The sequence below is a fragment of the Xiphias gladius genome, chromosome 6, assembly GCF_016859285.1.
Source record: "Xiphias gladius isolate SHS-SW01 ecotype Sanya breed wild chromosome 6, ASM1685928v1, whole genome shotgun sequence".
Taxonomy (NCBI): Eukaryota; Metazoa; Chordata; class Actinopteri; order Istiophoriformes; family Xiphiidae; genus Xiphias; species Xiphias gladius.
Genome location: NC_053405.1, coordinates 10,471,021 through 10,498,776, shown reverse-complemented (window position 1 = coordinate 10,498,776; position 27,756 = coordinate 10,471,021). Strand labels below are relative to the sequence as shown.

General features: G+C 38.6%; 1 protein-coding gene across 1 annotated transcript in view; it reads left to right on the top strand.

Annotated features, from left to right (window-relative positions):
* LOC120790561 (homer protein homolog 3-like) overlaps nt 1–27,756 on the top strand; it is a 48,751-nt gene that overhangs the window by 6,873 nt on the left and 14,122 nt on the right. The window contains exons 3-7 of the mRNA XM_040128223.1: nt 13,580–13,736; nt 16,093–16,224; nt 17,007–17,114; nt 23,972–23,980; nt 26,725–26,861. Coding sequence (XP_039984157.1) covers nt 13,580–13,736; nt 16,093–16,224; nt 17,007–17,114; nt 23,972–23,980; nt 26,725–26,861 — 543 coding nt within the window. The remainder of the gene's footprint in view (nt 1–13,579; nt 13,737–16,092; nt 16,225–17,006; nt 17,115–23,971; nt 23,981–26,724; nt 26,862–27,756) is intronic.

Sequence of the window (27,756 nt, the reverse complement as noted above, 5' to 3'; positions counted from 1 at the left end):
ACAGAAATTTAAATGCCCACACATCTCTCGAGTGTCTGTATATTAAAAGGTTGAAGAATCAAATAAAAGAGAAACAGCAACTGGAAACCCGGCTGTATGTAAGGTTATTTGCATACATCTTTAAATAGGATGTTTCACTTTGACCCTTACTTAACCTCTTTGTCATCCCCATCCCGTATCAGACCCCCTGCGAGATTTCAGATTTGCCATTTCAAGTGTGAGCCTTTGGCTTTTAAGTGCAACCAATAGGATTTTTTTTGCAGTGGGTTTTGCAGCTTCACCCTCAGGCTATTCACAGGCGTATTTTCTCAGCTACAGAAGTGACTGCTCGCATCGGACTGCGGGGCCAGGCAGGAGGGTGCAGCTTCTGTTTCACAGATCAGGGATTCTGGACGGTGAATGGGTACTGAGGTTAAGAAGAGAGATGAAGGAAGCCAGCAAGGAAGGATTAAACAGTTATGACGATACACCCAGCCATGGTGTGTGTCAGCGTGAAAGTACGGAAATATTTAAACGCTGATGAAACTACTGATGATACTCATTTGTTTTGTATATACTGTATATATGGTCTGGCCCCCACAGAGCCCTGATCTCAAAAACATGGAGTTAATCTCTGTTCACGTGAAGAGACAGAAAACACTGAGACTGAAGACACTGAGACAGAAGACACTGAGACTGAGAACACTGATGTTCTCAAAGATACTCGGAACAACCTACCTGCCAAGTACCTTGAGAAACCGTATCAAGGAGAACTGGTGCTGTTTTAAAGGCGTGTGGTCACACCAGATATTTGATTTGATTCGTTTTTTACTGCACTTTGTATCAAGTAAGTTGATACACAAAAACTATTCATGGCATTATTTTTGAAAGCATGCTCACTTTTCTTTTGGAGTCCAAAGCTTTTACTGTATATGTGTGCCGTTGGACATGCGAGGTCGAAAGTGACAGATTTTGTGCTGGCTTTATCCGTCAAAGGGCTGCCCCACTGTGAAATCAGCAGGGCTCTCTGGCTGACTTTTTGAGCCCTTTAGACATACTTACTGAAACTCTGCCAGTCTGCACACTTTGCTTGTTGAAAAAAACAAAACAACTCACAATGCATAGCGTTGTGATGGTAAAACGACAATGGCAGTGCAATTGAGCGTCAAAAAAAAAAAGAAGCCAGTAAGGTGATATTTTCCTTTTATTCATAAACACATATTGTTTACCGGCATTTTGTGTGTACAAAATTTCACCATCTGAGGATGGTGACTTCAAAATATGTTGATTTGGTTCAATAGAAGTGCTTTATTTATAAATATAGAACAAACAACAAACACTCAGAGTCTGAAGTATCGGCCTCACACTGTCCACAGAAATGTCTCTGTCCACTTACCATAATTTCACAAAGCGTCACACCCCCTTTTTGAGCGCTCACACCCTCCCGCACTCAGACACTCAAAGGTGATGTCGTTTAAAAGTCTGTGAGGGGTTCAGTGATTCGGGCTTGGGGGGGTCTGAACTCGTCCACAAAGCCGCCCCAGTTCTTGGTTGTTGTCTTGTCTTTGATGAACAAGAGTCGCTCCAGAACATCGGCAACATGGTCTTATTTTCATTTACACACACCACATCTGAACGTTCTCTAGTTCAATTATTTTCTTTACATGCTGTGTTCTCATAACTGGACACGAAACCTAACTTACATTTTATTAACTCTAGTTATGAGTTTGTACATTCAAAAGCTGTTGTATTTGATTCTCCTGCATTCACTGGATTAGTTAACGTGCCAGAGACACAAGCCTTTTTTATAGGTTTTTAATAAACAGTAGATTGGCCTTGGGTTAAAGGTCTTCACAGGTCCACCTGTTTAGTCTAATTTGATTCTGGGTAGGGCCCTGTTCTGTTGCCACTGGTTTCAGGTCTGTGTGTCAGTATCTGTCATACCCAAGTGGATTGAAGTGAGCTTGCCTATCAGGTCTGATCGCATGGTGTGACATAATCATCGAGGAGGAAATGTGTTCTTGAGGCTGACAGACAGCGGGGACTGTGAACTGCAGGGGGAAAATGACATGGATAAGTGCACCTCTCAGCCATGGTGGTAAGTCACACTGCTGTCAGTGTGGGGACGCTCTCTGTTTGGGTCTGTTATGGTCCACCGCATTTTGGACCAGGATTTTATTTTAAAAAATGAATTTGTGCATGTTGGGTTCAGGTAGGTTTTGCAGGGGGTCCATTTAAGAGCAGGTCCAGAATTATGAAACTCATGAAGACTAGAGCTGTGGCGATTAGTCAGTCAACAGAAAAATGAATCAGCGGTTTCAGTCTCTTTTCAAGCAAACATGTTAAACGTTCCCCAGTTCCGGCTTCTCACTTGTGAGAATTTACTGCTTTCTCTGTCAGATATCATAGTAAAGTGAATATTGTTTTTTTGGACTGTTGGTTGAGTTAAAAAAAAAAGCAATTTGAAGATGTCTCCTTGGAATTTAGGAAAACTGTGATGAGTATTTTTCACTTTTTTTCTTTTCTTTACATTGATAGATTTTCAAGTCATATATCCCACTTTGTTGGCTCATTTATGTGTTGTCAGCTCCTGATTCTCATGCTGCCTTCAATAAGTTAAAATAAATCTTCAACTGATACAACAGCAGTGAGAATAATATTAAACACTGGCATCCTTTCCATGATAGATGGTTGGGGAGGTGGAGATTCAAAAATAATCGCCCTGATTCAGTTAAACTTAGCACGTGACTTTCCTACATGACTGTCAGTTTATATCTACTGTACATGAAATGTGATTTCTCTTACAGGAGGTAATGAACCACATTCAAATATATCCAAGCAGTAATTTGAAACGTGGCATGGAGGCCTGCAGTGAATGCAGCCACGTAGTTCAGAGGACGTGTAGTAAAGCCTCCTTGTTCTCTCTGATGGCTCCCCGTAGAAAGCTCAGCCCTCCTACTGTCTGTCTTCCAGCTCGTCCAGATGGAGCTATTATAGTAGTCCCTCTTTTAGTGGCCTTTGCTGCAGGCAGCAGCCAAATACCGTTGTAATATTTTCTTGTCCCTGAAAGGAATTATTTCATCTGAATGAATATGAAGCTGAGAAAGAGCTTGAATGCTCCGCAGAAGCCTCTTGAGGAGACAGACTGGAGGAGGAAAAGGGCTGTTTGTTTGGCTCTGTCTGATATTTTTTATCAGATCTCTCATCCTGTATGTACACCCTTATCCTTGAAATTCATCTGAATGCTTCAAGGCAATTAATTTATCATGGGGGTTGGGTGTAGCTGATGGCCTCAGGGCTGCGTGCCTCCTCCTCTATCTGGTGTCTTTGCTGCTTTTATGGGGGATGTGGAGGATGTTAAGTGGATTAAAGAAAACTTTAAAACTTCAGCCATCAGCTCAGACTCCGCTGCTTTTACTCTCCCATCCTCTGACAATGGCAGAATATAAAGTAAAGGTTTTCTTAAGGCAAACTTTCAGAAGTTTCCTTGAGGGAGAGTATAGTTTTTAAGCCGCCAGTTGGCACCACATCAAAAAATCATGAGATGATCCAGTGGTGACAGCTCCCTGCGACAGACTGCTGCAGACTTGTGCGGTGCATGAATACAGCGACTTGCAGAAAAGAAGATGAAATGTCCCAGAAAGGCATGAAAAGTGGTTGTGCCAATAGAGGTTTGAACAACACTTGAGGATTCAGCCCCATATCCCTGATGGCCTGGGCTCAGATACCAGCAGAGCTTTCTCCCCCCATGTCTCCAAGGTTTTGCCTGTCCATCTTTTTCTGTTTCCACCACTCTGACCCCGAATACAAATAAAAAATAAAACAAAATACAAAGGTGTATGTACTAGCTCTTCTCCTTAAATGAAAAAGTAGCTTTGTAACAGACTGTTGTGTCAGAGTTTCTTTAAGAAAAGCAGCTCTCAAAAATTTTTCAGGTAACTCAGTTTAGTTTTACCACATCTCTAGTTTAGGCACTAAAAATGTAGACTGATATTTTTAAAATATTTTGTTTTTTTTAGCTTGTATTCAAATTTGCCCTGGAATGAATAATTGATGGAGATAAAATGATTTTGATAATCGACCAATCGTTTAAGTAATTTCTCCAGCAAGATGGCAAATATGGTAAGAATCGAGAAGCGGTTCCAGTTGAGAACCGGTTCCAAATTGCAACAAGAAGGAGTCATGGCGGAGAGAAATAAAAACGGTCCAAAGTGTGCCTTCATTTCATGAAGAATGATTCCCATATGAAGGCTCTACTTGGGCATGTCACCCAGGTGGATAAAATAACTTGGTTTCAATGTAGGTAAATCTTACATTAGAGCGCTTTGTTTAACTCTTTTCAAACTAACTACTTCAAGGCCACACACTTGTCTGAGTTGTGTGGGCTGCAGTAACTGAGCGGAGACTAGAGGTTTTCTCTGTGCACAGCCGCCTAGCTAGTGTTTACCAATAGCCTGCATGTCAGGTCTTTAGGGGACATTGGTAAATTGTAACGCTACCAGTAGTCTGCATGTGAGGCGTTTAGGGGACATCTGTAAACTGTAGCAACAGCAAATAACCTGGGTTACACTCTCCCCTCCTAAACTTTATGAGTCTCTGTATGCACATCGTTCACACGCCGCGCCAGCCACCCACCACCACCAGTAAATTCAATCAACCTGTGGGAAACACTGCATTGGTAGTTGTACTGTCTGTAAAATGATATTCTGGTAAGGGTGGAGGCACCAGCAATATGCTGAAACATCTTTCTACACGACATGAGCCTAAATTCCAGGAATGCCATGTATATGACACTTCCCAACAGAGCAGCACGTCTGTAACCGAGGGTAAATATCCTATGTTATAATAACATTATATATATGCTGTACAAATATTCTCTCATTTCATCCATTTTAAATGATGATAGACAGATGATAGCTCAGATAATCAGATTATTAAACAGCTGCCTTGACGCTGAAAACCTGTGAAGGCCTACTTTTTTTTTTTCACAGAGAATTGATCAGGAATTGGTAATGGAATCGATAAAGAATCGGATAGATAAGAAGAATCCATAATGGCATAGGTATCAATAAAATTTTTATCAATATCCATCCCTAATGGTGAACAGTGCACACTTAGTCTCTGATTCTCGTTTATAGGGATTTGCTGCTTTTCTTTGTCTTATGAGATGTGATTATCTGTATATCCCTGAGTTCTGGACGGTTGGTTGGTCAGAACAGGCAATTTCAAGACGTCACCTTGGCCTCAGGAAAATTGTTACAGATATTTTTTTTTTCAAATTTACAAAGTTTTTAATGAAGATCATTGTCAGTTGCAGCTCTACTTCTCATATAAAATGATGTACAGTGGGTGAACAAGGCGGTACTCGGTGTGAGGATGGGATACTTGTGACCGGTGTGTTTAACTGTTGACCTTTTAGTACTTTGGGCAAATATTTCAAATTGTGAAATACCTCCTGCATTTCCCTTGATAGATAAACTAGAAGTAACATTTTAAGTCAGTGCTCTTAGGGTCTTAGGAGTAGTCTTAGGGGAAAAAATCTGTATCTTTACACAGAACAGGGCACAAAGGGAAGTTTTTATAGAAGCATGGCTTGTTATCGCTCTCATAATGCTTTAATGGTACTGTTAATCATAATTGTTGCCATAGCTGCAGCTCTCAATAATACATTTTCGGAAGATTTTAGTTTAGTTTCTGGTTGTACCTTCTTTTTCCATAATACATACAGCATAAAACACATACAAAGACATTGCAGTTTTGACTCTCAATCCTGTAAAAAGCAATGGGATGTAGCACCTAAACAGATCAATTCACACCTCGAAAAAAAAATTGTCATTGTTTCTGACCCGTTTAATCACTGAGCTGTAATCTAAATAGAGTTCCCCCTCCACTCATGCATCGATGAGTAGCAGTGAGTGTGTATGAAGGAGGTGGAGGGGTGGGTGGATGTATGTACATTTGACCTGGAATAGATTAACATTAATTGACCCAGATGACCCCTCAGTGGATTCAGGCTCCCGTCTCAGATCACAAAGCAGCAGTGGTGGAAAGTAACTACATGCATTTACTCAACCAGTTCTTGTATTATACTTATGTATATCCAATTTATATTACTTTCTACATCTGCTTGTTTTTACCTCTGCCACATTTCAGTGGGAAGTATCTCGTAATCAGAGTGCTATAATTTACACACACAGAATATGATTAACCTATAAAATACAATGCATTGTTATAGATAAAAGTACAAAACAGAATAAATTAAATTAATTAAATCTCCACATTAACCAGCTACAAATTAAGATTCTGCTTACTTGTTAATACATCAGTAGAGATTTGTTTAACGTAATACACAATACATGCCACTCCGGGCCTTATATACTTTAATTTTTGATCTTTACATTTTACTGCCATTAATAAATATTGTTGCTAAAAAGTGTTTGTAAAAAAACACCAGATCAGACTTTATAGTAAATGACAGAAAAGATGTGAGACAATGTGCAGGCTTTAGAGATGAATATTAAAAAGCTTATCCCTTATTTTTAACAGCTGACAGATGGTAGTCCATCCAATGTTAAGAGTAATGATGAGTATGAAAGTTTTCATCAGTGATGAGGCGTAACGCAGTGTAATAGACTAGATTTACAGTGGCACTAAAAAGTTTGGGCACCTCTGGTCAAAATTTCTGTTACTGCGAATAGCTAAGAGTGTAAGAGAAGAACTAATTTCCAAAAGGCATAAAGTTAAAGGTGAAACATTTCTTTAATATTTTAAGCAATATTACTATTTTTATTTCCATCTTTTACAGGTTCAAAATGACAAAAACGTAGAAGGGCCTGAAACAAAAGTTTTGGCACCCTGCATGGCCAGTACTTAGTAACATCCCCTTTGGCAAGTATCACAGCTTGTAAATGCTTTTTTCCTTGCAAAAGGCTTCTAGTTCCCTGAGATTCTTGGGCAGTCTTGCATACACTGCTCTTTTGAGGTCTATCCATAAATATAGATGATGTTTAGGCTGGGGGACTGTGAGGACCATGACAAAACCTTCAACTAGCGCCTCTTGAGGTAGACCGTTGTGGATTTTGAGGTGTGTTTAGGATCATTATCCCGCTAAAGAAGCCACCTTCTTTTCATTTCAACTTTTTTAAAGATGAGGGGATGTTTTCTCCCAGAATTTGCTGGTATTTTTTAAAATCCATTCTTCCCTCTACCAGTTAAATGTTCTCCATGCCACTGGCTGCAACAAAAGCCCAAAGCATAATCGATCCATCCCCCCATGCTCAGCAGTTGGAGAGGTGTTCTTTTCATTAAATTTGGCACCCAGCCAAAAAGTTTTATTTTAACATCATCAGTCCACAGGACTTGTTTCCAAAAATTCGTCAGGCTTGTGTAAATTTTCCTGTGCAAACTTCTGTGGCTGAATTTTGTGGTGAGGATGCAGGAAAGGTTTTCTTCTGATAACTCTCCCATGAAGGTCATATTTTTGCAGGTTTTACTGAACAGTAGAACAGTGCGCAACCACTCCAGTTTTCTTGATATTCCAGACCTCAACTTGACCTCCACCATTCCTGTTCCTGTTATTTCTTAATTATGTTATGAACCGAGGAAACAGCTACCTGAAAACGCTTTGTTGTCTTCTAATAGCTTTTCCTGCTTCATGGGCATCATTTATTTTAATTTTCAGAGTGCGAGGCAGCAGCTTAGAGGGGCTCATGGCTGATAATTGTTGGGACAAGGTTTAAAGAGTATTTATAAAGCTTCAAAATTTGCATCAATTGGTCTTTCCTAACGATGATTCAGAACAAGCCATAGCCCTAACAAGCTAATTAAGGTCTGATACCTTGGTAAAAAGTTATCTGAGAACTCAAATATCTTGGGGTGCCCCAACTTTTTATGGTCTTTCTTTCCCTTTTTTCACTCGAAACTTGTACAAAACAAAAATAAGACTTTTGGAGATCACTGCATCTTATACTCACTTAACTATTCACATTAACAGAAATTTTGACCAGGGGTGTCCGAAATTTTTTCATGCCACTGTAACTGCGGAAAGGCTGATAGAAAACTTTAAACATTTCAAAACTGTCTCCATGGTCAAGTGCAGACATAAAAGTTACCTGAAAAATCGTTATACAGCTTAGAAAAGACAGACAGCCTTTAATTCTAAACAGAAAGCTGAGTTGTATTTTTAATTGTCAGATGAAGCGTTGGATATGAATAGAGTGAAAGTCCACTGTTGAAACAAATTCCTAAATGTTGATTAGCAGGAGTTATGTAGTTACAATTTTAAAAAATAGAGTGATATCTGTAAAAGCATTAAAGGTAGACTGAAGATAAGTGAGAGTCTGGGCTGGAGTAGAACCAGAGGTATAGAACATTGTGTCATCAGCATAGAAATGGACGTTTAAATACTGACTAGGTCCATTTGCCTGAAAGGATGACAAACTACCAGTTTTATGTTTTAATAAAAAAAGCTACTTGGGAGTGTTGACAAGTTATGGTTTGCCTGTTTTTACAGTAGCTGACTGCTTCGCAAAGCATTTTAAAGACTTCTCACCCATTTTGACTTAAAAGTCAAGTTCATTCTTGATTCCTTTGTTTTATACTTTTTATCTGTTATATTTTCTCTTGTTTTCCCCACTGATGTTCAAAGTCCAGAGTGCACCTTCAGTCTCAACCTTTAAGCCAACATGAATGAGAAGTGCTTGAAGAGCTCAGAGGAGTGGAAATTTTAAAAATCTGCAGTTCATGAAAGTGGGCAAAGGCCATCTGCTGAGTAAGATTGTGTGATACAGTCAAAAGAACCAGTATAGCTACTACTAAACGGACCTTTTTTTGAGATTGTTTTGTCAACCGCTGGTTCCAATGTCAAGAATTAACTGACATCATTTATGGTGATGTTATTTATCTTTAAGTTAATGACCTGAATACGTCTTCTAGCAATGCAAAGAAGTCAGCTGATGGTGTCTGTGAACCAGGACTTGAAAACACTCCCTTCTCTTTTATTACGCATACGTACATTAAATCTAGTAACTTTTCTTCCTTTCAGCTTAGAGATGTTGGGCTGATTTCTGTAGATTTAGCTTAACATTTTACTTGTTTGCACTCACTGAATGCTTATCTTACAACTCTTCAAGCTCTCGATATGAGCAGCTGTCTACTTCTACCCAGTCATTTACGTTTGTACTTTCACAATACCTGATTTAATTAAAGGCTACACAGTTTCAATTAATTTGAATTTCAATTTAATCATATCAGGTATGTGTAAAGCACAAGACACTGTACCAAACCAGGCTCCACTTCCCTTTGCTGCACTGCATTAGTTTAGACTTCCAGGCTTCTGTGAATGTCAAGCTGCTGTGTAGTGTTTGCTATCCTTCACCTCAGGAAGAATTTAATCCAGTTTTATTCTGCTTATATGATCAAACCTTGACATGTCTGTGAGCTGATTAGCTTGACAGCCTTTTAACAGAGCAATGTCAAGATGGGCCAAATGAATGATGGGAAGTTCATTTCTGTGTGATCTGCCGTGACGGCTGGAAGATGATGAGCAGTCAGTCATCATTTCTCATTAAGATGAAAATATGATAGAGGGGAAATCCTAATTGAAGCTATTTGGCTTTGATATTGATATTTATTTATTTTTGGCCTATTGTCTTAATGCAATTATTGCCCTGGTTATCTGTTATGCAGCAAGATAATTCGTTTTATTGAGTATAATTAAATACTTTCCTGGAGCTGTTAATGTGCTTGATTTGTGTCTGGTGCTTTGAGAAGGATTTTACATCCTGACGGTGAGATAAATTTTGACATGTAGCCCAAACCTCATATCAAATTCTTTCACCTGACAAAGCTTTGTTATAATATCCTGAATATTTGTTTTTTTCTTTGATGAGGAAAAGAAAAATAGATGTTTCGCTTACATAAACTTACACACATTGATATTGGGGAGCTGCATGGTTTTAACATGGTCTCTAACATTAGCCTCGATATTTTCACATGATAAATAGTTGCTAATATGGCCTTTTTCAATTGCAAGTGCACAGTAGCTCTTAAAGGTGATAGAGATGATAACCCATTCACTTAAATTTGATGTAGTGACTGAATGCTTGGAAGCAACAGTGGTTTGTTGCTAAATTTACTAACTTTTTTGACTTACACCAACTTTATTTCCTAGAAGTGACTGAAAGCAGTTCTCCAGTAGCAGTGTTTTTCATGGCAGACAAATTAACAGGGTTCTTTCCAGAGCATTTGGTGACGAGTTTGTATGGGGTGTGTTCATTTTGAAAGCATTTGCATACTTACATTTTTTATTTTTCAATGTTTTTCAGAGTGAAAAATATGGTGCAACATAATTTTCCATTTATTTCTGCCCGCACAGAAATATTTGTGAAAGAAAAACTTCCAGCCGTCTTTCAGCAGCCAAACAGTTACCAAAGCATTAAGCTGTCTCAAACTCAAAGGTCAGAACAATTTTACTAGGAATGCCTGTGTGCTCTGCTTAACTAAAAATCAAACCTCAGGCTTTTTTTGTCTGAGTCCTTGAATGACTACCATGGAAATCCTGTTTATGTGGCAGCAACCAAACAATGTTACAGTATTTCTTCAGCCTCTGTGAGGAATTGAGAGGGTATTTTTCAGAATATTTGAATTGAAATAAACCAGTAAATCAAATCCTAGAGCCAAGTGTATACAAATTAGAAATTTACTAGTTTGCCTTGTTTGTATTGTCATTGTTGTCCAGTGACTCCATGTTATTTAGTTGAGTTAGACTCATATGTGTATCATCAGTTATTCATATTTATTGTATCTCTAGCTGCTACTGTCTTGGACCTGGATGGCACCTAAATCTGCTTCCTTGGCTTTGGTGCTATTCCCTATTGTCAACTGTAGCTTCAGTAATCTGTGTCGAAACAATAGCGACTATTGTTTGCATGCCATTATGCAGGAATGCCAACCAAATCCAGCAGGAACAATGCTTCATATAGCCAGTGCTGACCCACATAAAGGGTTATTTCTTTTGCTTAGACAAAGAACAGAGCCTCCTCCCAGTGCACATCATCCTCATTAATATCGGTATATAAGTGACTTGCAATGGGAACGGCTCATTGCATACATTAACATTATGCAAACTCTATTAGCTGTGTAATGTTGCATGAATTCACCAAAGTGCCTGTGCAGTCCCTCGTCATCCTGTGAGCCTCTATCCACCATTAGTCCCCACAGCGAGTTTGTCTTAGTTTGTCTTCAAAGAGAGCAGGGCGGCTAATTGGACTGCTAGTAGATAGCAAATCTTCAGCTTCATGTGCACCAAAAGCCTCATTACGCCAGGAGAGCATCAATGACCTCAAGGTCTCCGAAGAACAGAGTCACATTTAGAAATTTGAAGTGTTTCTGTCCTATTTATAGCTTTATCCACCATCATTGTACACTCAGAGGACCGAAAAAGTCACAACAATTTTCACTCAAACAGATTAACAAAATGAAATAATAATGATATCCAATTAATTTTAATGATGAGTACAGATGTTTTAGCCTTGTGGCTTTGATCAGTGCACTAAAAAAGGTTTCTTGAGTGTGACATTTCCATTTTTCCTAAGTATTGCATAGCTCATAAGGATAGCTGTGAAGGGATTTTTATCATGGTCTCTCTGTTTTTTCATAAAGCAACATATGATAGCCTATTAACTGAAATGTAGTGCTTTCTCTTAAAAAAATATACCATCCAAAAATAACACCAATACAGAACAAAGCCAATGTCACAGCAGAACTGGCTGGTGTAATGGGGAGACTCGCAGTGCTAACTCTATTAAAGATTAAAACCAGAAGCTCATTTAAATTAAATAAAAATAAATAAAAATTTCTCCTTAGCCAGAATTATGTTGTAACTACACTATTTATTGTAATATTAGAAAATTTATTATCGTTAACCTCTAAAGGGTCAGTTCGCCCAAATCACAAAAAACAGATCTTCCCACTAACGGCACCCTTGGCATCTAACCAAAGCTAGCCAGAGGTTTGGCTTTATTCGTCAAGGTTTTCTGTTTCAGACTTCTGACACCAACCTGAGAAAATGGAGATAAATGGAAGTTGTGGTGTTTACAGCATTGAAAAATTAAATTCAATAATGTCCTGGTTGTTAACGATTATCCATAAAATTACCTGTAAACAAAATAAAACGTTATTCAATTAATAGTTATAACACTAACTGTGGACTAAGACATTGTTTCTGGTAAGACATGACGTTGAATTTTTTGAAAATCATTCTTCAAATTCTGTTCTTCGAGCACCACAAACAGATTTCCATTTCAACTGTGTTGCTTAAGTGTGGAATCATACAGTAAGTTTCAGTAACAAATGTCTCAAAACATTTAATAAAAGCACAACTAGTGTAGGTAGATAGCACAGAGGAGACAGTGAAATATGTTTCTTGTGTTTGCGGAGAACTAACCCTACACATCAGTGTATTATAACAGTGGATGCAGTTTGCATCAGACTTGAAGTGACAGTCTGAAAATGGGCTCTGACTTTCCAGAGCTGGCGCACCTTTAAATCCAGGTCCCCCAAGGCGAATTTCTCCACAGAGAAACTGGTTCAGTCACATTTGTGTCTCCTACAAATCGGGCATGTAACTCATGACCTCAGGCTCACCTTGCGGTTAGCGACGGAGCCGAGTGACAAAAGAAGAGGTCTGACTGAAAGTGATATATTCATCCCCTGATAAAAGTGACACATATGGTTAGAAAATGATTGATAGCACAACATTTAAACAAATACGGTGAAATCCAAACGGTATACGTGTACGCTTTTACTCATGTGGTTATGTTATGTTTTCATTTGTTCTATTCGTATCAATCTTTTATATTTTAAATCTGACAAATTGTCAGTTTTCTTAAAAGTAAAATATACCCCCACCACATTATTGTAGAGGTTCTTAATCAACGAAACAACAGCTCATACTTTTCTTTTTTGAGCCTATTTGTAAAATGACACATTTTTTACATATTTGTAGAAAAAGGGGTTCAGTTGTAGCTTCCCCTCACTATAAAATGAAGGTAGAAATTAGCTTTAGAAAGGAAATGTTACTGATATAAGATTCAGTTCAAAAAGGACACCCATCTAATTTAATAGAAAGGGGATTACTAGTGCACCACCTCAAGCAGGTGCTCTTGGGACAATACTAAGCACAGAGTAATGGAAGACAACACTAATGAAGGCCATGAAAGGTTAGCAAATTGATGAACAAGATAACAAAATGCAACATGGAAAAAGCCTGATATTTCCTTGTTTTCTTGTTTGTCCAAAGGTTTGAAACAAAATAAAAATTGATGGCATTCTTGCCACACTGATACCCTTAGTTTCCATTCCAGGGCTACATAATACTGTAAGCATGCTGTAAATGACACTTAATAAATGCTAAATGCCCTTAAATGCTCTGTGCATTTTCATTATGCAAATTTAATTAAGTATAATACGTTGCTGAGAACCACTAGTCGGCCGTATACAGTGGCAGCTTTAGCCACCGAGAGCCCCCCTCCTTTTACACACTAAGTCAGGAGTAACATGAAATTAATGTGGTCTGTTTTTCTGCTGTGTGTTTCTAAAGGGAGCAGCCCATCTTCAGCGCCAGAGCTCATGTCTTTCAGATTGACCCGGCCACCAAACGCAATTGGCTGCCGGCCAGCAAACACGCCGTCACCGTGTCCTTCTTCTACGATGCCAGCCGCAGTGTCTACCGCATCATCAGCGTGGGTGGGACTAAGGTGTGAGCCCAACACACATGTATGGACACATAGACATGCATACATGCTGCTTCATACAGAATGGTCACATCATATGCACACACACACACACACACACAGATATATATATAATAGACGCTTTTCATTGGTTAGAGCGCAGTAAGCATGGAGTTGTTCAAGTGTGGCAGCAGATGTTCTACACTGGGAGACACACAACACACACATCTTGTTATCTGGTTCCACTTTCAGGTCAAGACACAAAAAAACAAGCGATTCTGCTTTGATCCTTGTAGGGGGAGAAATATCAAGAAGGTGACCAATAAACTGTGTGTTAAACTACAGTACATTTTTAACATCGGTGTATTTAGTAAGCTGTAAATTTTTGATAATTATATTTCTGTCAAATAAAGCCAGCACAAGATGTGTATCATAATACAGAGGGACTGCATGAAAAATCAAATCAAGCGTTTGGTTTTTCTTGTTTCGCTTTATCATAGATTGCATTACTGACCTTGTTGCACTCAGCAGTGAGTTTATAGTATTTTTACCTCCGCCAAGGAGCTTATGTCTTCACCGGTGTCTGTTTGTTGGTTTATTTGTCAGCAGAATTACTGAAAAACTACAGAACCAATTTTGCACCAAACTTGGTGTAAGGGATGGGGCATGGTCCAGGGAAGAACCCGTTAAATTTAAGGGCAGATCCGGATCATTTACTATGAATTTGAATTTTTTTTCTCTTAAGTCTGGTGTATGTTGTTTGACGTTGACTTCTGCACAGGTCTGTGCTCTCTGAGTGCCCTTCTAGTTTTCATATGGTAAGTTCATATGGTGTTAGTGTAAAGGCTATACATTTGTGTAGTGTCATAATCTCCAGACTTTCATTTGATTTGACCTGCTCTGTGCATCTGGTCCTGAGATTCTTGAAATGAATGGAAATAGATCTGTTGTTTTTTTTTCCATTTGCTCGTGGCTGTCATTGGTGGGAATGCATTTGTAAATCATGCACATTGTCGGCAGAATATTTATAACACATCCACGTCAGTAATGCCACATCCGCAGCAACATTAAAGCATCAGGGAGTCGTGGCACTAACGGGATATCTTGTTAGCACCAAAATGAAATTCAGAGAAAAACACTGCACTTTGTTGCTATCAGACTAGTGTGCCAATTTATTGTAATGAGATTAGAAGCTTTTGGTGAAGAAACTAAAGAAATATACATTTGGCAACAGAGCCACCCTATCAGACCGTTCACTTGAGAATGTACTTGAGCAGATCATCACACGCCACAACAAGCTTTTTCACTTAGCTCTCTTTCTTTCTCTGACCTGGTTGTTAGGCGTTATGTCTTTCTCCAGCAGATCTCCATGATGATTATTTAACTGTAAGTGACACAACGTCAAAGGCTCCAGATTCTGACGACTGCATAACTTAAATGTAGCTTGTGTTTATGTTACAATCAGGCCCGTACTTAAGTGCACAGTAATTGTTGTTGCAAATGAGTATCTATAAAAAAGCTCCAACACCAGCCTGTTCGCTGCGACAAGCTGCTGCACAGTGATAAGGTGGACTCTTGATAGTCAGCTCAAAATCAGCATATTTTCAGGTCAAGTACGTACAAATAAAAAATAACAATGTGCCGTTGTGAATTTCGCATTTTAAAGATGACAGGGACTATTTATGTTCTTCCTCACTGGCTTTGGATGTTGTGAACTGGTTGTCTTTGAAAAGGACCTTCTTTTGAAAACGGTCTTTTTTAGCGTGTGAAGTAGTTTGATAAATGCATGTGTCTACAGTACATCAAGTACACGTGCAGCACACCAGCTAGTTATGGTAGAATCAGAGTCAGTGCACCTTCACCACAGCTACTGTAGGGGTGGATTTTTTCTTTGAAAGCCTAAATTTTGAAGAAATTTGTGAAATGAAATCGTGGTTGTAAATAGTGGACGAAGCCGAATATAACAAATTATTTAAACATATTATTATTATTAAAACAGAATGTGAACTATCAATAATAAATGTTTTCTTGTGAACATATGAGTTTGTATTTATAGCATATAACTATATATATTATATAGATAAAATATAAATCATAGAAAGAAATATAACAATTCCACAAATTTTCTCTTCTGTCTGTATATCATATTTATGTTAGACTACTCCTCTACAAAACCTATAGATTTGGTTGAACACCCTCCACTTTACATATTTAATACATCATGTTTAATATCATTCTCTGTTCTTGCTCTGTTCTTATTTATGTCATGTTATTTATATCATATATTTATTATAACAATGTCCCACTTGTCTTACCAGGATCATTGACCCGCTTTTTCATTCATGTCGTTTAATACTTGTTTTGTTCTCCGTGGCGCCAGGCCATCATCAACAGCACCATCACCCCCAACATGACCTTCACCAAAACCTCCCAGAAGTTCGGCCAGTGGGCAGACAGCCGGGCCAACACCGTCTACGGCCTGGGCTTCTCCACAGAGCAGCAGCTGCAGCAGGTAAACATCGCGCACAAACACTGCGGCAACATTCAAACAAAATCCTTCAAAGAGTCTTTCATTTATTAGTTATTACACAGAGAGAGTGGATGGACCATGCAGCAGGAGAGGACAGCGATTCGATGATAAGCCCCCACGTTTTTCACTGTGTGTAAACACGTCTTGTATCAGCGTCTGATGTAGCTGGATTATCGTTACACCAGCTCTTACAAAATGTCTTACAAAATTACAAAATCTGTTTCAATAATGTTCCCACATATGAAAATACATACTTTTTCTTTTCCTCACCTTGGCTCAGATTTCACTGGACAATTTTTTTCGTGATATTAATTTATCACAAAGATTTCGACTTGCTATGAGAGAACCTTATGTTGTGTTATGCAAGAGTTTTATTTTATTTTTTTCACATTCAACACAAGCTGTTATTAAGTGAAATACCTTGTAACAGCAGAATTAAGTTAATTAACTAGACTGTTAATTTTCTGACATAGAAGCACATATAGAAAAGAATCAAAGGTCACAGTACCTGGACAATAGATTAAACAAATATACCTCTTACCTCCTGATATTCCTCTGGACCAAAGCTGCATGATAGAGAAGTGGCCACATGAAAAAGTAAAGTTAGATATTTATTTGTTTTTCATAAACCAACATTATTATATACGTACAGGTAATGAAGGAAGATTAGAAGAGTGTGTGTTTCTTGCAGCGATGAGTTTTCAGGTTTTCTTGGCGGTTTTCTCAGAGTGTGACTTCTGTCCCTTCTCTCCCTCCTCCTGCAGTTTGCAGAGCAGTTTAAGGAGGTGAAGGAAGCAGCTCGTCTGGCCAGAGAGAAATCCCAGGAGAGGTTTGAACTGGCCAACCCTGCACTCAACATTGCAGCTCCGCAGGTAACGCACGTACTTTCATAAAACGTTTGTGTGTCTACCCACGCACGTTTTCTTAGTTATTTTGGCTGGATTTCCCAGGTAGAAAATGGGAATTTCATGTACTTGATTGTAGTAAAAAAAAATGTCCCATCATAACAAATCTGACAAAAATATCAAAGAGGTCAATCAGTCATGACCTGTAAAGGCCAAGGTCTCATCAGCCAAAAATTTCTAATCTAATTTCTGTGGCTCGAGAGGTAGAGCGGGTCGTCCACTTACCGGAAGGTCAATGTGTCCTTTGACAAGATAATGAACCCCAAATTGCCCCCGATGTATCATCGGTGTGAGAGTGTGCGTGTGCGTGCGTGTGTGTGTGTGTGTGTGTGTGTGCGTGTGTGTGTGTGTGTGTGTGTGCGTGTATGTGTAGAAAGCGCAGTATGTATAAAAAAGAGTGCTGTGTGGATGTGTGTGTGAATGGGTGAATGGCTGAATGTGGCAGCAGTGTAAAGTGCCCTGAGTGGTCGACAAGACTAGAAAAGCGCTGTATAAGTGCAGTCCATTTACCATTTACCAAAATAAGTGAATAATAACGCAACATTTAAATAGCAATATATGCAGTTTGGCTATGCTAATTGATTATTGGTTTTATTGCATAACAATAAATAACCTCATGAAAACTTTCAAATTTGCCTGTCTGGAAATTCACTTTCCAAAAAACCTCATTGTGGACGGTTTTCATTGGGAACTGTATGCTCTGTAAACCACAGGCCAATGCAACAGCGGTGGCATCAGAGGGAAGAAAAATACAAAAAGACTCGAGCTGAGTTTTTTAAAATGAGTTTTGAGATGCTTCTAGCACCAAAAACAAGGTTCATTCACCTCCATGGTCATGGGGTGATGGGAGACCCCTTAAACGGCAGAGAAGTACAAGTCTTACCATAAAAACTTAATTAATCTGTACGGAGGGTTGTTTTACTCCACTTGACTGAATTAATTTTTTTTTATATTTGGGTTATAATTGACCCATATAAGGAGTAAAATTAGCTGATATCTGCAATTATATCAACTGTGTGCAGACATCAGTAATGATTTAAAAACCCCTGGTATTGTGCTACAAATATGATCTGAAAAGATGACACTGAAAGTGAAAGCTCTTAGCAGACTTTAATAAGAATATGAATGTACACCAGGTTTGGGTTGTAGCGACTGAACTTGTGACCTTGAAGGGACATGATGGTGTTTGTAACCCCCACGCCAATGCAACAGCGGAGCAGTAATATGACAGTGAACTCAGTGGCTGTGTTTCTATTTTAAACATATGCAGAATCACGAGGGATTAGATGGATCCCCATCTGGCCACTCCATTATTTCTCCCATTGGTTAACTCCATTAAAAGATTTCATGCATGAAAAATGGAGATGGGAGGCAGCAAGCGACGCCGGCGTTGAAGGTGTTTGGAGGGGTAGTAATGGCCGAGAACGAATGAAAGAAGAATGAAGGATGGGGAGATGGGGGAGAGTTGGAAGGGAGCTGACTCATTTATAATTGAAGGGAATCTGGCTGCTGCAGATGAGAGGACAATGGCCGGCTTTTATCCTGCCAGCGTATGTGATTACTTGGTGGACTTCATAACTCTGAGGTTCAGAAGTCAAAGTTTTCCTGCAGTAGCAACTTTTTGTCCTTCACCTTTTCTCCCTCACAAAATCCACCCTGTAATTACAAGATAGAGTGATATTTACTGGGGCAGTTCTTCTGACATTTACAGTATCAACAATGAGAACACAACTAGTACACAACCCGGTTTGGGAGGATGTGACTGTGATTTAATTGTACAAACATGGAGGAAACAATGTTGTTGTCGCAACATAGATTCAAAACTGAGTTTAGAGTTTAAATATTCTTTCTCACAATGCCAGGGGACTTATATCAGTTTTATCAGAACATTGATGCTGGACTGAGCTGCACAGAAGCAGACCTGAGAATCACTCAATAGTCTTTGTATTTTAAATCCAAATACATTATGTAATTTGGTTCTGTCTGAAGTGAGAAATGTCATGTTAATTCTTTTAAACTGCAAATTTGACTTTAATTTGTCCTATTTTGATTAATATTGACACTTCAGATCATGGTTCAGTTTGCTACTGCCTCAGTGTGTTTGACATTGATTAATTACTCACTTTTTGATTACTCTAATATCTGCAGAGACAAAAATCTTTTGTGCATTTTGTCCTTATGGGACAGAGATGCTGCAGACAGGAGACAAGCAGACAGAGAGACAGGTGTTACGCACAACAAAGGTCCATGAAGCGGATACATTGCAGTCACATGCCATGCGTCTTAACCCCTCAGCCACCAGGAACTGTACAAAACCCCCTTTTTTTAGTGAACATTGTTACAAGGTGCCTTATGGTGATGAAAACATAAATGCAAATGTTACAAAAGTTTACAAAAACAAAGTAAAACAAAGTGGAGAAGTCAGGAAAAGACAAAAAGGACAAAGAAATTAATGATTTTCTTGCCCCTGCATGTCACACAACAGTGGTAGAAAAAGTAGTTCGATCCTTTGTTTAAGTTAAAGTAGCAATACAACAAAGTAAAAACACTGCATTACAAGTAAAAGTCCTGCTTTCAAAATCCTACTTAAGTAAAAGTACATAAGTATTATCAGCAAAATGTACTTATTTATATTAAAGTATCAAAAGGAAAAGCACTCAGTGTTTAGATAAATGACCCCATTCTATTACTGGATGATGAACTATTTTACTATTGTCGTTGGTCGAATGCAGCTAATTTTTATCTACTTTATATACAGTTTGGTAGTTTATTCTACAGCAATGTACCATAATTTATATTTAAGTCAAGATTATGTTAATCTCAAAATCTTACTACACATAGTAACCAGTAACTAAAGCTGTGAAATAAATGTAGTGCAGAAAAAGTATGATAGTTCTCTCTGAAATGCAGTGAAGTATAAGGAGAAAGTATTATATAACAATAGTACTCAATTAAAGTACAAGTAGCTCAAAACTGCACTTAAGTACATAGTTTCATCCCACCATTTGTACACAAACACACACACATAAACACTTAACACTGTATGTGTCCCTAAATAGGAATAGAAATGGAAAATGATCAATGAATACATTTTTCATTTTAGTACTGGGTCAGTGACAGGACAGTAAACATAGGTGTTAAATCCACTTACCGTGGCAACCGGAGACCCTGTTGAGTGTTAGGCATGGCTTTGAGGAAAAGATAAAACTCAGACAAGGACAGGAGCAGCTGTGCAGCCTGTACTCATTTTATCTATAAGACAACAGTCATTGATTTTGTGTCAGGCAGCAAACAGAGGTGTTGTAGATGTGCTGTTGTGGGTATTATCACCTCTTCTCACTTCTGACTCACCCCAGCATGTCGTAAAACACCTTACCGCTGAGTGTCCAAACCTGTGTTATATAGAAACATTACCCAATCAAAGCTGTTATGGTGTGCGAGTACATGATGTTACTTTATGTATGAAGTACAGCCAAGTATTGATGGGATCCAAAGGGGCTGTAATGCAAGTTAAGAGCTCTGTGAAGTTTGAAATGGGTTTTATGCACCAAAATGTGCGTGGTGTTGAAAGCTTTCTACAGACACTTGGACATACTGAGAATGAGAAATAAAACAGGAAAGATCACTAACTTGTGCAGATTACACTTTTAAGCATGCAACTATTTATGGAAATAACCAACCAAAAAACAAAAAGCCCAGCCAAAAAGTCAAAAGGTAGAAGAATAGGAAGGTCATTTCGTAATAATATTGGGGGAAAAATGCAGCATAAGTAGCTAAATATGTAAACCTTACATCATGACAAACTAAAGAAAATAAAGAAAATGTTGGTTTAAACAATGCTGGAGAGAAGCTGCAGTGTCGTGTACAGTTTTTATTTTCTCCCTCAGCCAGTGTATCAGTAGTGTTTTTGCATCACCTGAAGCCAGCCAGTAACAGCTGTGGTTAGTAACCAATCCACAGGGTTGCAGAGCTGTATCTATATAACCTCGGGCTTTACCAAGCACATATTCCAAGTGTGATATGTGGTTGGCAGCAGGGGATCTGCAGCCAGTCAAGCCTCAGCTTTTCAGGCTTGTTTGCAGAGCTCGAAGATAAGATGGAGGCGGAGATGGTGAAGTCGGTGAGATGAAGAATGATAAACAGAGCAACGCAGAGAGCATTGTCAAATGGGCAAGTGCAAAGATAATAAACAGATTTATGCAATAAAAAAACATTAAAAATTATGGTGGCCCCAGTGGGAACTGAACCCATAACCCTTTTAGGATTAGTGCCTTTATATGTTATAAAACACAAAGCCCTCAAACACAATTTAAATAATTCTCCTCGAGATTAAAGAGGATAAATAGACATATATATATTGAAATATTAAGACAGATGAAAGGGACACACCTACCAGGCCATTACAGTTGTGTTCCTACTGTCTCATCTGGCTCTGCTAAAAAAATTTATTTAGATTTACCAGCAAGATTAATAGACACGTAGGTGTTTAGTGTAGTCCTTTTATGTTTTCAATGTCATTGTTTTTTTTCCGTCTGGAAATTGCCAAAGAATATATTTATACTTTTTTTTTTTTTTTTAATCCTGTGTTTGTGGACATCATCTAAAAGTTTCAGTTGCAATTCCATCCAATAAAATGTGATTATGAGGGTGATCCAACCAGTCAAGAAGAGGAATCAGAAAACTCTGTTACAGAAAGATAAGAACAGACACATGGGAGCGAAAATACCTCTTCAAAACAAAAGCGAATTCTACAAAAAACTACAAACTTTTAGATGAACACAATCACCTGTATGACTGCTAATTTTGGGCCGATCCGTTTACTCTGACAGCACCAGATGAATTGATCGTCACAGGTCGGTATGATGAGCAGCTACGGCATGCAGTAATGCATTGATGAAGGAAAGACATAACATGCATGCAATGAAAACAGTTATGTCCTGTACTCAAATCTCGCAGGGGACCTCTGTTGCGTCGTTCTCCACCGTTATTCCAGAAGGTATGTCTGCAGATATCCACAGGGTTAATGGAAAGATTAAGCTAATTTGAATCGATAAAATTATGATGTTTAAAAATATCCACACATTTGGTTTTGTAGGAGAATAAACACAAAAATATGATTACAAATTGGTGTGAGGCTGATCTTCAGTATGTTTACTATCCCAGTAACCCTTAAATTACCAGCAGTGATGGGATGTCTGATCATGGCACGCCTCCCACAACCACTCAGTCAGTTGTTAACACAGTAAAGACATTTTGGGAATTGCACTTATTCACTTTCTTGCAGAGAATTAGATTAGAAGGTTAATACCACATAATTACCATACAGTCATGAGATCCTCACATCAATCTCAGCAGGAAAGCAGATGAGCCTGTTCCCCAAAGTGTCGAACTATTCTTTTAACATTAGATCCTTCAATTGAAACAAGTCAAAATGGATTGCTTATAGGAGTGGATAAAAGGTTTAAATGGTGGTAGTAGCACAAACGCAAATTTTGCTTATTTTTCTACAGGAAAAAAAAGCTAATGGTGTTAAACAGTTTGAAATCAGTTCAGACAACCACATTTGGAACATGATGTTTGGTGTTAATGAAGGGGTACTTGAGCTCATCTGACTGGGTCGTGGCATTTGTGAAACAGTAAAAGGTGGGGAACCACTGAGCTACACAGTGAAGGTAAATAAATGCCTGAAACATTACAGAAGAAATAACATCTCTGTCCATTAATCAGCTGGCAAACCGTGTAGCAGGATACAGACGCTGTGTCGCTCCTCTGACAGGTAACAGCTGTCATGTGTTTGCACTTGCTGATTGGAGCTTTTCATTCCTCTAAATCTCCTCCCATACATGGTACCTATACAGAGGCAGAAGGAAATGACAGTCGTCAAAAAACCATCTAAAAAAGAAGTGTGTGTGTGTGTTGTGTGTTGAGTATGTGTGTGGTGTAGTGGGGAATACGGTCACTTCAAGGGGAGCCTAAGCATGTACCTATGATGCATGGACACAGGATTAAATAATGCAGCTTTTGGGTTTCAATCAAACACAGCGTGTAGAAACAGGAGCTTTATAAAGCTAAGGGAGCAAATGGACTCATGCCAAGATAAATAAGTAAACGGCGTTGATGTACTAAAGACGAATTTTGGAGCAGAGACGTCAGGATGAAAGCTCTCAGGAAAGCCGTTTAATATTTAAAGTATCTGGAATCCCATCGAATACAATGCAAGCCCCCTCTCAGAAAAATTTTGAAGTTGCTGCTATAGGAATGGAGGTGTTGTTAAAATACAACACACACACATCCACATATCCACATTTATTTTCAGGTTGTATTGAGGTGGATGGTTTGTGTTTGTGTTCACTTTGTTGATGATGTTGATGAAATAAAAAACAAACTTATTCCACTTCCATCTTTATTCTGTCCCCATCTTTTGTAGCTAAGTGCTCACAGTTGTTGTGTTTCCTAGGGATCAGCTTTCACTCAAACAGTGTGGGTGGGACTCTGACCTCCTCTTCCTCTGTTGATACAGTTTGTTTTTCTTTGTCTGTTCAGCATTCAGTTGAAATCACTGCTCCTGCCGATTTCCCTCTTCTGCTCTTAACTCAAAACAAATCAGAGACATCAAATCCATTAATTCCTGTGCAGAAACAACGGTCGAGTCTTGTTAACAGTGAAGCTTTTACTAACTGGGAACGGGATGGATCCCCATGTAATCAAAATAATAGTGCTTAATGCATGGTTTATTATCTAATAACAATTTTTTTCTCTTTCTCCTCATTTGCCCCTTCCCTCTCTGTTTTCCTGATGCATCACGGGACATATTCATCTCTCAGCTCTCCCAGGTGAAAGCACACACGCCACCACACAACCATCAACCATCTTCTTTTGTCTAGGGGACTGCGGTGTTCACAGTGTGGCATGGACTATCATGCTCAATAATTCATCTGGAGTCTGATCAAAGTTGACTTCAGCACAAATTTAGCTTCAGAACCCAGCTGGTGTTTGCAGCAAAAGAGAAAATTCTGTGCTAACGACTGAAGCAACAACACAAAATGTAACTTAATCTGCACATTTTATCTAAGATGCATGGGTTATTGCAACATGCAGCGAAATTCACCAGCCATTTTCTGAATTTCATTCCTCAAAAGTGAGAAAGTCCAGAGTACGTACTCCATTGATATTACTGAATATTCAGAGAGCAGAAAATAAACGGATACGTCCTTTAAAAATGAAAATTCCTCTCAGGTCCCTTTGAAATCGGACTAATTAGTAGTTGGTTGTTTGCAGGTTTGAGCTCTAATGTCTCTGGCTTGTCTCTACTCAGCCTGTTAGGGAACAACATACGGAAAAAACTGCTGTAAATTTGTAATCCCATTTATGACTTAAACATGATCCACAGTATGAATTATTCAGGGATACGCACAGCCAATCCGTTGATTTTGGGGCCAGACTGTAGTTCCCTTAGCTTGGCTTTTTCCTGCTCCGGGGTTCCTTCCTCTGTACATGGCGCTCATCCACATCATGGAGTCGGCTGTGTGTGTGTTTTATTTACATATCCATCTATCAGGGCAGCCAGAGAGCTGTTGAGCTACAGATAATAAACCATCATCCTCAGGGGAATACAGCCAGACTAGCTTAAATAAATAATACAAGCTTTTTCTACTGTAAGTGAAGGGTTTAATGCTTCACTGAGGCACTTGGTCATTGACAAATTTAGGTTTAGGTGCCCTACGCAGAAAGACGAAGACAGAGGGCAATGGGGGTACAGAAATGTGCATGAGCTAATTCATCTGCATGCTTTTAAAAAGGGACACTGAGCACACACACACACACACAGTCTCAAACTGAGGAAAATGGTTCACAAAACTGTGTGAAAGGAAGCTTGAACCCATTTCTGGGCAGCAGGGAAGGAAAATATCAAAGCAGATCTGTTAGACTTGACTGTGCCAGGCTGGAGTCAAGCCATGTGCATGCTGTAATGTCATGTTCAAAGTCTCCTCAAGCTAAGTTTATGAGTTATTATTATCAAGCAAATACTAGTCACCACTTAAAAGTAGTAGTTTAAATAATATTATACATGTTCTAGGTAGTTCTGCTTGCAAACCATCTGTAATCTATATGGAACACAGTCAGATGGATCACTAATCAATCTTGTAGGTCCCAACAAAGACAGATTGAAATTAACATTAATGTCTCTGGATATTGATATAATTTAAATGAACCATCAAGTTAATTTATTGTTAGAATTCGTTCATTTGGCAGATGCTTTTGTTTAAAGCCGTGATTATAAATTATGATCACGGTAAAGATATAGTGAAAAGTACAACTTACACATGTAATATCTCACCAGACCAGCACGTGCACAATTTCTATGCGCATGCACACAAATTCCAGAGGAACCCTTGGAACGAGGAACTGTATGTCTGTCATATCCCGTTGAAATGGCTGACATACAGGTCCAATCAGATCTCTGAGGCTGTATGAAGAGAAGGCAGCTGGGCCCCACGCGCGGCTGCTCGCTGGGCGCAGAGCCTGTTTAAAGAAGCCCAGATGAGACATACAGTATCTACACTGACAGGTGGAGTTCTGTCCTGTCTCGCTGCTGTGTCGCGTCCGTTTTGTTCTGAAGACAGGTCTGAATATAGAGACACTAATGGGCCTGTTTACAGCTCAAACCTGGTTGTGCTTAATCTTGTATCGACAGTGAAACACCCACAATTAGTAATCTTTGAATATGGCCATGTTGGCATATTAAAGAATTTAATGTCCACTCTGATTAAAATAATGTAGAAAAAGTGCAGACAAAGTGTAGTTTTACCATGTTACAAGTGCTCTTGTTCTATAATCAGGCTCTTTCTGTTAATGGACTCTTGTCCACTGATAGCAAATCTGTAGTGTAGTTCATTACGATTTACAGTGTAATCGCAAGAAACTCTGAGGAGCGTCGCTTTTTTTAATCAAGTTTTTAACAATTATTACACAAAAGATGCTGGTGTATCTATAACCTTTTCTTCTAATGACTTTAATTAATGATTATTTTCATTATCGATTAATCTGTCTGTTATTTTCTTGACTAATGATTAGTCATTTGGTGTGAAAAATGTCAGAAAGTGGTGAAAAATGCCCATCTCAAGGTTCTAGAGCCCAATGTAATATCTTCAAATGACTTGTTTTGTCTGACCAATAGTTCAAAACCCATTGATATTCACTCTACTGTCATGTAAAACAACGAAAATAAATCAAATCCTCACATTTGAAAAGCTGGAACCAGAGAATATTGGCATTGTTTTTTTTTTTAAATTACTCAAGACAATTAATCGATTATGCATTGCATTCTTTGTAATGCACATGCAATGCTAATAAATTTTTCTATTGACCGACTAAATTTTTAATAGACTAATTGATCAATCGACTAATCTTTGCAACTTTCTTTTCTTTTTCATTGGTTTCCAAGAAGCCTTTGTACTGGATGAAACTGATTACGCTACGTTACAGAGCTGCTGCTGAATTCCCTTTTAACTCTATAACAGAGCTCATGTCCCGTTTGTGTTATCGTCCCTTGTTGGTTCATGTGTTGTTGATCTAGGAGCTGTCGGAGGAGCGTCACTCTCCGCCGCTGCTGACAGTTAATGGGCCGGGCGAGGAAAAGCTGTTTCGCAGTAAGAGTGCTGAGGTGGAGCTGACAGCAGAGAAGGAGAGGGTAAAGAAGATGTTGTCTGAAGGGTGATGATCATTTTTTTGTCGTTCAAGACATTTACACCTTGTACTTCTGTGTGCACCAAACTTGACAGTTGACACTTCAATGTAATTCAAACTTTTTCAGTTTGGTTATCAGTTAGGGAGTCTTTATTTAGTTTCAAGCAGTTTTTTATTAACCTTATTAGCCTTTTACTCTCGTAGTTTATATGAATAACCAATAACAATGGTGCAATGATCAGAACATGTGGTCAGACCCTTAAAGAATCTCATTATTGATAACTTCTTAACTGACTTTTCAGTTTTTATTTTACTTGCCATGCTGCACATGCATCCACACTGTTGGTGTGCAGTCATATTTCAGACATTCCAGTTCACTCCTCGATAATGAGTATAAGAACAATGTTATTGTTTAACTTATGTAGCTCTCTCTTCCCCATTAAAGGGAGCCAACACATAACATTACCTAGTGCACTCTACCAGCCCAACGTATCTGTAGATCTGTAGATGTTATTTTCACTGTGATCTTCCTCCGTCAGGAGACAAGGACCAAAGGTTTTACTCCTTAGTGCCTTAATGCAAATCTTACTTTGCGTTTAATGAGGAGTATGGTAAAAATGTATTTTATCCATTCGAAACCATGTTATAATATACATTTCATGAGTGCATTTATTAGACTGCATACTGCATACCTTCATTTGATTTAGAAAATGTATTCAACAACAACAAAAAAAGAGAGGGACAGCATGCAGTGAACAGTTATGTTCAGAACTTGTGATGTTTATGGGAGAGTATTTGGCTCGCAGCAAACTATACAGCATAAGAATAACAACAGCAATTCATACCAATAATACCAAAACCAATAGACATAAAATACTCATTAAAATGAAACAACAGCGAGAGCAGCAGATGTGTGTGTGGG